This window comes from Balaenoptera acutorostrata, chromosome 16, assembly GCF_949987535.1.
Source record: "Balaenoptera acutorostrata chromosome 16, mBalAcu1.1, whole genome shotgun sequence".
In the NCBI taxonomy this organism is placed as follows: domain Eukaryota; kingdom Metazoa; phylum Chordata; class Mammalia; order Artiodactyla; family Balaenopteridae; genus Balaenoptera; species Balaenoptera acutorostrata.
In genome coordinates, this window is record NC_080079.1 from 39,215,457 (window position 1) to 39,227,409 (window position 11,953).

At 39.6% G+C, this 11,953-nt stretch overlaps 1 protein-coding gene across 1 annotated transcript in view; it reads right to left on the minus strand.

The window, feature by feature from the left end:
• PTEN (phosphatase and tensin homolog) overlaps positions 1-10,955 on the minus strand; it is a 92,883-nt gene extending 81,928 nt beyond the window's left edge. The window contains exon 1 of the mRNA XM_057530718.1: positions 10,182-10,955. Within this exon, the coding sequence (XP_057386701.1) occupies positions 10,182-10,260 (79 nt within the window). The 5' untranslated portion in view covers positions 10,261-10,955. The remainder of the gene's footprint in view (positions 1-10,181) is intronic.
• Positions 10,956-11,953: the final 998 nt, after the last annotated feature.

The window sequence follows — 11,953 nt, forward strand, 5'->3', positions numbered from 1 at the left end:
ACACACTGGGCTTCCCTGGTGGCGCAGTGGTTAAGAATCTGCCTGCCAATGCAGGGGACACGGGTTCGAGCCCTGGTCTGGGAAGATCCCACATGCCGCGGAGCAACTAGGCCCGTGAGCCACAACTGCTGAGCCTGTGTGTCTGGAGCCTGTGCTCCGCAGTGGGAGAGGCCGCGATAGTGAGAGGCCCGCGCACCGCGATGAAGAGTGGCCCCCGCTCTCCGCAGCTGGAGAAAGCCCTTGCACAGAAACGAAGACCCCACACAGCCAAAAATAAATAAATTAATTAATTAATTAATTAAAAAAAAAAAAAATCTCACACACTAACGCAAGTTTTTAATGTAGATAAATAAAGCACTTTAATTCAACAGGCTGACATAGCAAATTTAGGGTCTAGAAAAGAATGTAACACATGCATCAGAGAACCTTACAGTTGGCCCTACTTCATCTGGAAAGATATGAGAAGTTCTTATAACTTGTCAGAAATTTGCCATTTTACATAAGCAGATTTAACTTCACCACATCTGACTGTAACAAAAATAGCTTTAGAAAAAAAAAGCAGAAGATTAAAGAATGAATTAAACAGCACAAAACAAGTATCCTGTGAGCAAAGTACCTCTTAATTACATAACTAAAGGAAGCAAGCTAAGAATTACTTTTAAAACTAATGGCAGTATAAAAATGAAAAGAAAAATGCTTTAATAAAGCATCTCCATCCTGTTAGAGTTCTATGTAACACCCTTCTGAATACCTCATATACTGCAATATACTTACACATTTATTGAAAACATCTTCAGCCTTTTCTGACAGAAGTTCAAAGCAACACCTTCACAATCAGTCAGTCACACATGAGCCTTCTTCAAATAAACCCTTTTTTGTTACCAGGGATATGTTTTGTGGAAAAAGTTATTATAAAGAATACTGGCCTAGCAGCAGTCAGAAAAAGTAGATGTTAAAAGCCTAGCTCTATCATTTATTAGCAATTTCACCTTAAATACCACAACCTAAGGACAAAGGTACTGACTTATCAAATATTATACTTATTACATACCAGACACTTACACCTCTAAACCAGAGTTTCTCAGCCTCGGCAGTGTTGGCAGTCTGGGCCAGGCAATTATTTGCTGTGGATGAGGCTGCTCTGTGCACTGCAGGACGTTGAGCAGCATTCCCGGCCTCTACTCTGAGACAAATGCCAACAGCTTCCGCCCTTTGACCCCCACCCCCCGCCCCCGGGGCTGTGACCACCAAAAATGTCTCCAGACATTGCCAAATACCCAGACAAGGCGGAAGGAGATCACCGCCAGCTGGCAAACAATATTCTGAAAATATATCCTTCTAACAAACCTAAAAAAGCACCCTACAAGTTAAGGGTTTTGACCATGTTAGAGATGTGAAAACTAAGGTTCACTAAGGTTAAGGAGTTTATCTTTTATTACATAACTGATAAGTAGCTGAGCAAGGATTTAAGCTACACTTTAGGTCTAGCTGACTCCCAAATCTATGCTCCTTCCATTACACTATGCTGCTTTTCTAAACTCATTGCCTCGTCCACACAAATCAGGGTAACATTTGCCATGCTGAGCTACTTAGGGTTTACAAATCAAATGATATAATGTATGTGTAAATTCTATTAAACTAAAAGAGATAAGACATTAAGGATTTGCTTGACAGGAGATAATATAACACAGTGATTCACAAAGTGTGATCCCCAGACTACCATCATCAGCACCACCTGGGAACTTGTTAGGAATACAAATTCTGGGGCTTCCCTGGTGGCGCAGTGGTTAAGAATCCGCCTGCCAATGCAGGGGACACGGGTTCGAGCCCTGGTCCAGGAAGATCCCACGTGCCGCGGAGCAACTAAGCCTGTGCGCCACAACTACTGAGCTGCACTCTAGAGCCCACGAGCCACAACTACTGAGGCTGTGTGCCACAACTACGGAAGCCCGTGCGCCTAGAGCCCGTGCTCCGCAACAAGAGAAGCCACCGCAATGAGAAGCCTGCGCACCGCAACGAAAGAGTAGCCCCCGCTCGCTGCAACTAGAGAAAACCCACGCACAGCAACGAAGACCCAACGCAGCCAAAAATTAATTAATTAATTTAAAAAAAAACAACAAATTCTCAGGCCCCAACGCAGACCTAATGAATCAGAAACTCTGGAGGTGGGGCAAGTAATCAATGACTTAAGCCCTGCAAGTTATTCGAATGCCATCTAAAGTTTGAGAACCACCGATGTAACATAATGGGAAAAATACTGCACGAGGTACCTAAAAACCCTGCATCCTTCTTTGGACTCAATCTTCAGGTAGCCTTTAACAAGTTACTGATTTTTTTTTTTTTTGGAGCTACGATTCCTATACCACAAAAAATGAGGAAAGTAATGCTTGTACCATCTCTTAGGTTGCTCCTTTTTTCTATGCAAAATCAAATGAGCTAATGATTAAGAAAAGGCTTTGTTAATGAAAAAATACTAAACAAATATAAGACACTGTTAGGGTATATGCTAGCTCATTCTATTAATTGAAAAAAACCCTTCTGACTTAAGTCCTCACTTTTTCATCTTTCATATTTCATAAACGAGTAAGTTAAAATGTTAAATAAATTTTACAAGGCTAAGTTAAGCCTGGCAAAGTACTGTCTTCACATTACGAAAGAAAAAAAAGTCCAGGCATTCCACTTTAACTCTGATAGACTCAGAGTAAAGTAATTAATAAATACATTACACCTAAATATCAAGCTTGGTAACATTCCCCAAACTTTTTTTTTTTTTTTTTTTTGATTTGAAGAGAGTTTAATGCAAGGACTGCTTAAAGGCAAGGTAACCAATAAGGAATACTGAAGCATCACAGAATTTAGCAATGGTGGTAAGCCTTGTAAACCATTTTCACCCCTAGGCCTAAAGGGACAATGGAAGGCAGCCATTATCGAAATAAAGAGCCATAGAAGAGGAGCCATCATAAAGGAGCTATAGTCTTAGTGCCCAACAGCACCCCCTGCCAACTCGCCCTCTTCCCTCCAATATTCTGCTAGAGCCTCCTGGGGGCTGAATCCAAATGGAAGCCAGAGGATAAGGGAGCCTGAATGAGCCATCTAAGGATGTCAGTCTACCAGGCCTCAAAGAAGGGTGGAGAAAGGTGGAAAATGGATCTTGATGGGCAAACAGAGAATATCCAGCACTGTCCATCCCCCACCCCCCAAAAAAGGAATAACACTGTTTCATATCCAAACAGGTACCCAAACTTCATTCTAAAAGTAGAGAAAAGATTTCAATTCTATTTATTTAATCTCCAGTAAGTTCCGAGTAACTACAACACTCAAAAAGAAGAGTCTCACTAAATTCATGAGAGCAAAAGAATTTTAAATGGAAAAAAAAATTGCACACATTTTAAAACAAGTTGTTTGCAACTCTGAACATGTATGCTATATTTATAAATCACTTTAGGAATACATATGACTTAAAGAATCAGATCACAACCCATTTCATAATACCTTAAATAATTACATCCTCCTTAAAAGATCAGAAATATTAAACATAAAATTAGCAGAATGCAATCCCTGCAATTACTACTAAAGAAGATAGAACCTTATTATATTTAGCCTGAGAACCTACAAAAATCAAAATAAATAAAATTGAAAACTATTCAGAAGTGTTTTAATAACACTAAATCAACTAAGTTTTGGGTAGTAATATAAAACAAAATACAGGAGCATGAAGCATTAGAGAGAAAGAGAGAAAGAGAGAAAGAGAGGGAATTTTAGATAACTAAATTTTCCTAAAAGTTGTCAAAATGAACAGTTCAATTCTACAACCTAGACTTGGACCAAAAATACAGCTAGTTTATCCAACACATAACAAAACACATAAAAATCATATAATCAGATAACTGCATATAAAATTAGACAGCACAATTCATTCTGCAATACAAAACAAATATGTACAAAAAAACTCACTGGAAATCAAGTGCTTCACTACTGAGAGTACTGTGACACAGCTGGGAGACCAGCACAGGGAAAGGAGAAAAAAGATTGATCCCTATGTACAAGTAATGGCCTTTAATAGGCAGGTCTCAAGCTTATCCCATCCTTCCCCATACCTGGTAAGAATAAATGAAGAAAGAAATCCTTTAGCTCTTCTTCCCATTTCTAGGGCCTACAATGAGAATCTTGATCAAAAGCAAAAATGGGAAACAACAATACAAAGGTTTAACCTAAATAAAATTCCTATATTAATGCACTGCCAAATTATATTAAGTGTAAATGTTACTGTAATAAATGTAACTTGGCATTCAAAGTTGCATGACTCCTCCAAAAATCTGAACTTAAAAAGAAATGCTAAGATACCTTTACTGATAGACAGTTTATATAACTGTTATATCATATATTGAAAGTTTTGAGATGGCAATTACTCTGTGAATAAAACTACATGATATTTTAGCTGACCTATCTTTAACACTAAAGAAAATTTAATATTATAGCAAATTTTTATTTTAAAACTTCTACTGCATTAAGCCATAACAGAGAAAGTTTTCATCATACCTTAGTATTTTAAAGCAAATACTCTTCGATTAGTATGATTAACTCTTCTTTGCTCCATAGTATGAGGGAGCAGAGCTTCAAATTATTTGCAATGAAACAGCAAAATCACAGACATGTTACACTCACAACTCCTAAAGGAATACCCCTATTTTAAAAAATAGTCATAGCCTGAACCAATTAACATGCTAACATATCCAAAACTGAGGAAATTCAGTTAAAATCACTGCTCCTCCCATAAATGAAAAGACAAACAATTTCTCATACATGGGTAATCTGAAATTATAATTTTTAAGAGCAGCTGTTACCATTTAAGTATTTACAATGTGGTACAATGTGGTAGGTGCTATGCTAAGTGAATTACTTACATTATCTCATTTATTCTTCAAAATAAACTTTATGTGGGTTGGTACCATCATCCTCATTTTACAGATAAAACAGATTGAGAAAAGTAACCTACACAAAGCCATCCAGCTACTAAGTGGCAGAGTCAGGATTCCAACACAGGCAGTGCTGGTTCCAGAGCCTACACTGCCACCCTAAAATCTAAAATGAAACAATGTACAGTGTGTAGATAAAACTAATACTCAATATTTTAACGTAATTTAAAATAGATTTAACCTTATTTAAAAATTATAAAACCACATCCACAAGGTGATCTCTAAAGAGAAGAAAGTTCAGTTTTTAGAAATATTACTAGAGTTTCCTCACTCTGTCTTTATTTACATATATACACAGAGTATTCAAACACTTATAAGTTAGATTCACTGTCCATATCTGAAGTGATGACTACTGATAATAATTAAGTGTATAACCACTTCAAATATAATACATAAACAGTCTTTTTTTCCACACTATATACAGGTTAAGAATATTCTTTTGCTGTAAGGTGCACCACAGTATCCAAATCTCTCAATATTCTCAACACTACCAACAAGTGTATACCTAATACCCTGAAGATGTCCACTCATCTCTTAATGCAAACTGTTGCAAATGAAGTGACTTTGCCTTAACTATACTGAACTAAATTAAGACTTTCCATACAAAATTAATTCACCCTTAAATTATGTTTATTCTTCTTATACTAATATTTTTCTAACAGCCTTTTTTAATTCCAGTGCAAATTATTTTAAAAGAACCAAATTGCCAATAGCTTTTCTGTAACCCATGAAAAAATTCCAAAAATTTGGGGATATGTGAATAGTCAAATCCAATATACTAATTTCACCTTTCCTGACAAACGAAAGTACTTTACATTAGTAAATGCATATATATAGTCAATACTTAGAGAATCACAGACCAAAACACTTTTGACCACCTAGCAAAGAATGCATGTGGCACTAATATGGCCTAAATAAAGGAATTAAGGACATCAGTTTGCTCAGCAAATCCTTAACAACTTAGGGTTGTTCAGTCTAACATTATTGGTATTTCTGATAGCAACTGTGTTAACCTCAAAGCTACCACATAGAAAGCAACTGTAAAACAGAATATTTAGTATCATAAAACTGAATATTTACTGAAATCATTTCTGACCTCAATCTCACAAGCTGATACAAATGTCTTAAGTCACTATCCTTAGAACAAATCCTAACACCTTTTCTTAATGAATTCATACCACAAAAGAATACTGATTTTACTTAAAATCAAGTTTATCTAACAAAAAAAGAGACAGGAGAAAAGGTAAGAGTGACGGTTCTATGAAATAGAAATAAAACTTCAGAACTAATAGTGGCTACAGGAAAAAAAACACACCAAATAAATTTCTTACACCATCATTAATAACGTATTTTTCTGGAAGCTAAATTCTTATAGTATAGCCAAGGCCTAACATTTCAAGTAAGTGAAAAACTGTCATATGCATGCAAACTTCTAAATTTCTTTTCACAAACTCAAATTTCACATACAATATTAATATAAAAACATTTCCTACACTGCTGCCTTACTAAAAATGCTAAGGCAAAAATTTAAAAATAAAATGTTTACTGAGAGTGATTTAATGTAGAAACTTTGTGAAGTCATTTTCCCATAATAAATACTCCTACATTAAAAAGTCACTTAAGTGATTACTTCTTAAGTTGCTTAGGAATTATTAAAAAGTATTAAGCTATCATCAAATGAACAAATAGCAAATGGGGCAAATCTCAAAATGAGGACCTTTGAAAATTGGTACTAAAGACTTCCAAAAAGTAAGAAATTTTGTAACATTAAGAGTTTTATATTATTGTGTGTGTGGTTAATGGGAAAAAGCAGATACTATACTGTTCCACACAAGAATTAAAATATCACCAGCTACCCTGAATATTGTTAAAATAAAATTCTGAAAGGTAATACACACAAATGCACCTTTCTCTACTATCTTTCTAAAACTATTTAAAATTAAGGTGGTTATACCTCACCACACTTTATATTTACTTAGTATTTATTTAGTGTATCATAAGCAATGTTAAATCTGCACTGATGACTGTACTACTGTGCAAACTTTTACAATGAACAGCAATAAAATTCCTTTTTCCTTATATTAAGAGTTACATAAACTGTAAATTCCTCTCAGATGCGCTTTATTCTTTAATACGCTTTATGAAAATGAAGTTTATAAATTATTGTATAGCAATTAGGTGGCCCAATTATGTTGCACAGGAAAGAAATACAACTTAACAGATACAAAACAGTGTAAAATAAAAATAGTGAGTAGAATCTTTTTTTAAAAAAACCTCACAATACAGTCATTTCAGTAATCACTAATCTTAAAAGATAATACAGCTAACTTCAATAGTCCCTGTACTCTCTACGAATTAAAAAGTATTCCCTATGAAGATGCAAACTTATCAATTAAAATACAATAGAAGCCTAAAGTTTCCATGAAATCTAAAGACAATGAATTTTTTATAGTCTCATGTTTAATACTACTTTCCAGACTAACATTAAGGATAAAACCCCACCAACAAATTATTTTTAGAATAATTCAATTCTGCAAAAAAAATTAACTAAATTATGGTCCTCAATTTTCCTCTGAGGAAATCACTTCATTATTGATCTTTATAAAAATACTCCAATCACTATTTTCGTAAAAGAATTTAACTTTGAACAGGCTAGCTGTTGAAATAGATACTACAACCTGCTAGAGACAAAGCCTTCAATGGCCATTTTAATTTTCCCCCCACCACAATAAACACTAAAGTGAAACCAAGCAAACCAAAGTGCTTCGGTATTTCAAAATTATTGGAAGTGCAACTACCAAAAAAGTAAACCCTTTACTGACTTCCCTAAGTGATTTTTTTTCATATAAACATTTGGCTCAATAAAACCACAACTCTAGAAATTAAGTGTTATTAGTCATTTGATGCAATATATGATAATGCTTTCTATGCATACCATAACTAAAAGGACAGTTTTAGAGAAAGTTGTAAGTCACATAAATTTCATACATAGAGGCACACACACTCTGAAATCAAAGGAGAAATGGCTAATCACCTCACTGCTCACATATACGAACCTGGTAGAATAATGGTAGTCTTATAACTCTGATAATTTTAAATCGAATGGGTAAAGCAAAAATAGCATAAACATATTCTGAATACTAAAAGCAATCTGCCCAACAAACAGCATTCTAGAAAATTTTTTGAATGGGGGTTTATTTTAAAAAGTTAAACATTTAATTAATTTGTTCCTATACATCTAGATGACTGTCAAGTCACACCAATAGTAGACTATTTTTGAAATAGGTTACAAATCAGAAGAGTTTTTTCATAGTTAATTATCTTCTGGGCAAGCGGGTCAAGTTCAGATTTAGTAAAGTTTTTCAATTAATGCAACTCCAAAATTTCCAAATATTCTTTTAAAATATCATTTTTTAACCTAACAGAAAACTTACGTTGTGTGTGTTGTAAAGCTACTTCTTCAGTAACTTTTATCTTCATTTCATATCAAAAACTGGGGCAAAATTAGCTGTGCACATTTACGTGTGGACACATAATCCAAAGGAATAAAACCTCTTCAGATATGTAACATTTTCTTCAAAAAAATCTTCCCCACAGTTTTTACCTGGACGTATAGACACTTAGTGTCACTCTACCTTTAGGCAAAATGTTTACTGATACTTGCTAAGAAACCATTTTTATTAAGACTATTAACACTTATGCAATTATGTAGTTTTAACTAAGTATTGTCCACTGCTACAATTCACAGCACCAAATTTTTTATCTTAAATAGAGGCCTTAATAAAATGCTTCAGTCACCTCAGACCAATAACTTAATCCTGTTCTTCATGCCTTACACTGGCCTACCAGTGACTCTCAATTCCTACGATACTTTCCATTCTGCAAAAAAGGAGGGCTCTATCGCCATCCTTGATCAAAACCGGTTTATTATACCTGAAACTGCAAAGACTCATGCCTTTCGATAACCACTATCTTTTGAAATATAAAGGCCTAACTTTTAGGCAACCAATTATATACCACTGAAACTCTTAGGTTTCTGTCTTATCCAACAAGCTGACTCAGTAAATTTAATACACCATATGAAAAAAGCGAACACACCTACAATCCGAAACTGGAGTAATCCACTCTTGCCAGCATTTCTGGTTATTAGCTGGTAAATTATACTTATACTGATATTCTACATAAGCCAGAGTAAAGTTAATGGATACCCAAAGGTGTCACAAGACCTGAAACCTAAATAAGGTGAGTGTTAATTCTGGTATCACAATAATACTTAAATTTCAAGTGAAACTGAAGTTTAATCTCTGCAATCACCATTTGCTACACACAATACCCTTGAACCTACACAACATTATCATCTGGGATCAAAAACCACTCAATCTCCATTCTATTATGTGTCACAAGAGCACTGAATATACAGTGCTACTGAACTGCAAATTTCATGCCCTATCCCACTTCACCCCAACACGAGACAAAAAAAGCAAATTTAACAAAGATCTAGTAAGAGCGCCTTTGAGATGTAACACGGTACTATTGATTTCAAGCTACAAAACTTCTAAATGAGATTCAAAGTTGTAATTAACTTAGTTTTAACACACAAACCTACTTTTGCCTTCAAATGAGCACCATATATGCTAAAATGATTCTCTCTCTAAAGTTATGCAAATCAGTTCGGTTCACAACTCACATTTTAAAAGAATCTATCAATGCAACTCAGGAAACTAAAAGCAATCACTGCAAGATTCTGATGCAATATGCGTACGCGCAACACTAATTTTCATTTTAATCTGATCTATACCCTTGATCTAGGGCCTAAAGCCAAGATTTAATCGAAATATGCTCAACCTCAAAGCATCTACTTTTCTGTTCATTTAGCAGACCGGATTACCGAGCTCACTAATCCACTAGCAGTGTACTGTATTCTTTATTAACGGACAATAGCCCTTAGGGAGAGTCCCCACAGACAGACTAAGAAACCCATCAGTGCCTTGACACTTGCATCCAGGCAAGAGTTCCGAATAGCCGAACACACCCTAGGGTGAATGCATTCAAAAGAGGCACAAAATATACATGATCTAGAAATCCGACCAGGGTTAAATGTCATAGTCACCCAAACTATGGACATTTTTCGCATCCGTCTACTCCCACGTTATAAGAGAGAGTGACAGAAAGGCAAAGAGGAGCGGCAGCCACAGAAATGGATACAGGTCAAGTCTAAGTCGAATCCATCCTCTTGATATCTCCTTTTGTTTCTGCTAACGATCTCTTTGATGATGGCTGTCATGTCTGGGAGCCTGTGGCTGAAGAAAAAGGAGGAAAGAGATGGCAGAAGCTGCTGGTGGCGGGGCTTCTTCTGCAGGATGGAAATGGCTCTGGACTTGGCGGTGGCTGATGCCCCTCGCTCTGCTGCCGCTTGGTTCTGGACAGCAGCCGGGTAATGGCTGCTGCGGCGGCTGCTGGATGGTTGCAGCGACTGGGCCTGCTTCTCCTCAGCAGCCAGAGGTCTGGCAGCGGCGGCAGCGGAATGGGGAGAAGAATAATCCTCGGAACGGCTGCCTCCTCCGGCGGCCTCCGGAGCCCGGGCCAGGAGGGGTGCGGCGGCGGCGGAGGGGAGGTTTAAAACCGGCCCGGGTCCCTGGATGTGCCGCCGCCGCCGCCGCCGTGTTGGAGGCAGTAGAAGGGGAGAGACCAACTCTCCGGCGTTCCCAGCCCTGGAAATGGTGACAGGCGACTCCGACCCCCTCCCCGGAGCTGCAGCCGCCGCCGCCGCCGCCGCTTCTCCCCCCCGCTCCAGGAGCGGGAGGTGCAGCCGCCGCGCCTCAGCCGGCTCCCGCCCGAGTCCACAGCTTCCACCTTCCCTTTCAGGAGAAGCCGAGGAAGAGGCTGCACGGTTAGAAAAGAAGACGAAGAGGAGGCGAGAAACGCCGCCGCTGCCGCCGCCGCCGGCCGGCCGGCTCCCCGAGGGCGCTGCCCCCGCGGCTGCTTACAGGCGCTGAGAGGGGCTCTGGGCCGCGGCCGCCGCCGTCTCTCATCTCCTTCGCCTGAGCCCGGCCTCGCCTCACAGCGGCTCAACTCTCAAACTTCCATCATGGCTGCAGCTTCCGAGAGGAGAGAACTGAGCGCAGCCGCGTCCCGGCACCCGAACGTGTATCCTGCCGCAGTGCACAAAGAGTCCCGCCACATCACCGCCCGCCGGCCTGCCCGCCCCCTGCGCCGCCGCGCCGGGAGCCCAGGCGCCTCGGAGCCCGAGGGGAGGCGGGAGGCGGACGGACCGCGCCGGGGGAGGGAAGGGCAGGGCAGGGGCTGTAGGGAGGGGGCAGAAGCAGCAGCTCCGGGTGCGAGCGCCGAGTCCCCAACGGGCAGGCGCACTGAGCATGCCCAGTATGACTGCCTGGAGCTCGCTCGGGCTTGTTTCGAGGCGCCCGCCTGTAGCTGCACTTGCCGCGGCTGCTTCTGCAGCAGCCCAGGGTGGGGGGAACGAGCTGAGCCACGGCCGAAAAACCCAGCCACAGGCAGAGTAGGCTGTTGCGAGGGGGAGAGGGGGAGCGAAGGTGAAGGCTGTGGCCGGTTCGTTGAGCAGTGTCACTGACTTGAGTCTGAGGTTACCTGTGCACAGGTGGAAAAGACCAGGTGACTGCTATGGTCAGGGTACAGGAAAACGCAGGGACGATCCCTGCAGCGAGGACACCCCTCCCCCTGCCTCCACCTCCAGATTTCCCCGGCACGGCCTTCAGCCTCCTTCTGCTTTTGCACGGATGTCGGATAACAATCGTTCGCAGGGATGTGACTGCAGCAGCCCTTGCCGAGAAATCCCACCTCTCCCCCCATCCCCACCCGTGTCCTCAAGGTGTCAGTCTTAGTACAAAGAATAACCCCCTATTGTGTCTCCAGTGTGTATCACCTCATCCGGCTCCCTTTCACCGCCCCACCTCCCGCTTCCCCGGTACTCGGTTCATTTGCCCTAAAAATGAAAGCTC